Source organism: Helianthus annuus, chromosome 15, assembly GCF_002127325.2.
Source record: "Helianthus annuus cultivar XRQ/B chromosome 15, HanXRQr2.0-SUNRISE, whole genome shotgun sequence".
Classification (NCBI taxonomy): domain Eukaryota; kingdom Viridiplantae; phylum Streptophyta; class Magnoliopsida; order Asterales; family Asteraceae; genus Helianthus; species Helianthus annuus.
Window position 1 is genome coordinate 46,555,423 of NC_035447.2, and position 4,155 is coordinate 46,559,577.

The window sequence follows — 4,155 nt, forward strand, 5'->3', positions numbered from 1 at the left end:
AAGAAATTTAATTATTATAAACAAAATAAATAGTTGTTAGATGGCATGTGAATGTGTGATTGTTATAGAATGTCTGGAAAAGTATTTACATATTAACAATCATACATTCAAAAGAAATGTTTAACAACTAATAAGAAATTTACTTACTATAAACAAAACAAATAGGTGTTAGTTGGCATGTGAATGTGTGATTGTTAATATGTAAATACTCTTTCAGACATTCTATCAAACACGTGTTCCACAACAGAACAAGTTATTACAACATATATATATATATATATATATATATATATATATATATATATATATATATAAACACACTTTCAGACATTCTATAACAATCACACATTCACATGCCAACTAGCAACTATTTGTTTTGTTTATAATAACTATGTTTATACCAAGCAAACGTTGCGGCGCGCTAAACGCACCTTAAAAGAATATAGTTTGATGGTAAGGTAAGTTACGTAAGATAAGGTAGCCCACGCCTAATGGGCTACACCTAATGCTATCTTCAAGCGAGCCTCCCAATCCAATGGTGGGGTTTCCTAATCGATCTGAATAATCAAATTTAGACTATAATATATACCATCTTCATAAACCAATGATTGACTTTTGATAATCTTTTCAACTTCAGTGATACATAATCCCATTCCCAAACATTCCCTAAACCCGAATTTGCAAAAACATGTTACATAAAATTACTATGAAGATGGGATTCAACATTCCCATTTGTGATAAGCTGATAAAACAAATACCGGTTTCATTCCTCTGTGCATATCCCAATCAACCAAACCAAGTTTTTATGGGCAACCGAGTGAGCATCTCAACTTCAGCCAAGAATTCTCCACTGCCTTGTTGATCGTTACGTTTAGGTACTTTAACTGCAATTTTTGTTCCATCTACAAGAACGCCACTATAAACACGGCCAAGTCCACCTTCCCCTAGAACTCCTGATTCGTTGAAATTGTCGGTTGCTTTCTTAATATCAGTCAAACTAAACGTCTTTGCAGATCCATTATATGCTATTATAGACCGGAATGATAGCAACGCCGACACAGTCCTACTCCTTATCATTGATCCACCAAAACCTGCGAGTTTTGACATTTATGTAATCTGAAAATAATTAGAAAGGTTATCATCTAGGCTTTCATTATTTCTCGGTATAGGCCTTTGTTTAAATTGACCCATTTACACTCCCATTTCTTGAAACTGACCCACATTTTTATTGTTTACTGCCTATAACCTTGTAAATCTTATTATTTGAAGCTTTAGACTATTAGTGTAATAAAAATTTTTTTAATCGTAATCAACATATTACGTATTCATATACTATTATAAATGCCTTTTTTAATAAAAGTTGTACCATGTGCAAAAAGCTTGTATCTTGAATACATATTTAATAGAACTTGGATAAAGAAGTACCTGGTGATGTTGAAGAAATGGACCAGAATATTGCGTAGCTCCAAACCCTCCAATTGATGCTTTTGACAACCATGATTGTGTAGTTGTATGTATTTATATGCTATATGTATAGCTCACCTGTCACCACCAATGAAGCAACCAAGAAGATGAATGTCTACAATATTGGACCATTGGTGTATGCTACATGATATTCAAGAAAAATAGAGCATATATTACACTAGAAATTACATTGGTTCTCAAGGTGCTCGCAATAAGAGTGGTTCTCAAATGAACCCTAATATATATATATATATATAGGGTAAGGTTCATTTGCGAACCACCCTAATTGCGAGAACCGCGAGAACCAATGTGAACACAAAAAAAAACCTAAAAAAAATCTAAAAACCCACAATTTTTTTTAAATATTTTTCTAATAAAAATTGCTATATTTTGTTACAAAAAAAATGTTTTTTGCTTCGAGTAACAGTTATGGATGCACATATGCATATGTATCATTTCTTGGACAAATTCCATAATATATTACCAGTAGTAGAAAAATGCACTTTCATTTACACTACCATATGTAATACACTACTTTTTACATTACCAATATTAGAAATGCACATGTGCGTCTATATGTATCAACATGAAATAAGGTGTTTTGGTACAAAAAGTTTGTGATTTTAAATGATGAAGTAGGCCCATATACATGTGTTTTGGTTAGTTATATCTAGTGGTTGATGGTTTGATTATATTTGTCACTTTATGATGTAATATGTTGTTTGGATGGTATAAATGGTGTTGATGTACATATAATAAAGTGAAATATTGGTAATAATATTGTATTATGGATGATAAAAAGCAATGGTATTGTATTATGGATGGTAGGAGGTAATGATAGTGTAGTATGGATGGTACGAAAGATGAAAGGGAATGTGTATTCAAAGTGGTGTACTAAAACATGTTATAACATGTTTATATATATAGATGCACATGTGCATTTCTGGTGTTAATGTTATAACAAGTTCATACATATAGATGCACATAATATTTCTATTAGTGTTAATGTAAAAAATAGTGTATTATGAATGGTAGTGTAAATGAAAGTGCAATTGTCTGATATTTGTAAGGAATTACGGAATTTGTCAAAAAAATGATACAAGTGCACATATGCATGGATAGTTGTTACTCGATTTTTTTTAATTTTTTTTATTATTGACGAAACATAGAGATTTTTCCAAAAAAAATAGTAAAAAAAAAAATTGGGGTGTTTTTTAGGTATTTTTTGGTTGTGTTCACATTGGTTCTCGCGGTTCTCGCAATAAAGGGTGGTTCCTAACGGATCTTTGTCCTATATATATATATATATATATATATATATATATATATATATATATATATATATATATAGAGAGAGAGAGAGAGAGAGAGAGAGAGAGAGGAAGGATCCGTTAGGAACCACCCTTTATTGCGAGAACCGCGAGAACCAGTGTGAACACAAACAATAATTCCTAAAAAAAATCTAAAAAACACCCAATTTTTTTTACTATTTTTCTTTTTTTGGAAAAATCGCTATATTTTTTAATAAAAAAAAAAATTCGAGTAACAGTTATCCATGCACATGTGCATATGTATCATTTCTTTGTCAAATTCCGTAATTCATTACAAATAATAGTCAATTGCACTTTCTTTTACACAACCACGTGTAATACACTACTTTTTACGTTAACAATATTAGAAATGCACATGTGCATCTATTTGTATCAACATGAAATAACGTGTTTTGGTACACTACTTTCTCTTTCATCTATCATTCCATCCATAATACACAAGCATGCACATGTGCATTTTTGTCATTTCTTTGGCAAATTCCGTAATTCATTACACATATTAGACAATTGCACTTTCATTTACACTACCATATGTAATACACTACTTTTTACATTACCAATATTAGAAATGCACATGTGCATTTATATGTATCAACATGAAATAAGGTGTTTTGGTACACTAGTTTGAATACACTTTCCCTTTCATTTATGATACCAGCCATAATACAATACCATTACCTACTACCATCCATAATACAATACCATTAACAATATTATCACTTTATTACATGTATGTAAACACCATTTATACCATCCAATCAACATATTACATCATAAATTGACAACTATAACCAAACCATCAACCACTAGATATAACTAACCAAAAAACATGTATATGGGCTTACTTCGCCATTCAAAATCACAAACTTTTTGTACCAAAACATGTTATATCATGGTTATACCTAATGATGCACATGTGCATTTTGAATACTGGTAATGTAAAAAGTAGTGTATTACTAATGGTATTGTAAATTAAAGTGCAATTATCTATTCCTGATAACATATTACCGAATTTGTCAAAGTAACGATACATATGCACATGTGCATGGATAACTGTTACTCGAAAAAAAAAGTTTTTTTTATGGTAATGAAATATAGCGATTTTTTTAAAAAAATAATTTTGAGTGCTTTTTTGGTTTTTTTTTTTAGATTTTATTTTGTGTCCATATTGGTTCTCGCGGTTCTCGCAATAAGGGTGGTTCTCGCATGAACCTTACCCTATATATATATATATAGAGTAGGGTTCGCATGGAAAGTGTGTTTTTCCTAGAAAGTCTAGGAAGCGATCTGGTCCATCCGATTGGTGTGTTTAAGGGTTGAGATTAAATCAATGGCAATCTTGTAATATTTGAGTTTAATT

General features: G+C 30.7%; 1 protein-coding gene across 1 annotated transcript; it reads right to left on the minus strand.

Annotated features, from left to right (window-relative positions):
* Positions 1 to 558: 558 nt before the first annotated feature.
* LOC110939684 (receptor-like serine/threonine-protein kinase ALE2) lies at positions 559 to 1,607 on the minus strand. The gene is made up of 2 exons (XM_022181255.2): positions 1,426 to 1,607; positions 559 to 1,091 (listed from the first exon to the last, which is right to left on the minus strand). Exons 1-2 carry the CDS (start codon positions 1,496 to 1,498, stop codon positions 787 to 789), a joined length of 378 nt encoding a protein of 125 aa, XP_022036947.1. The 5' UTR covers positions 1,499 to 1,607; the 3' UTR covers positions 559 to 786.
* Between the last annotated feature and the right edge of the window lie 2,548 nt (positions 1,608 to 4,155).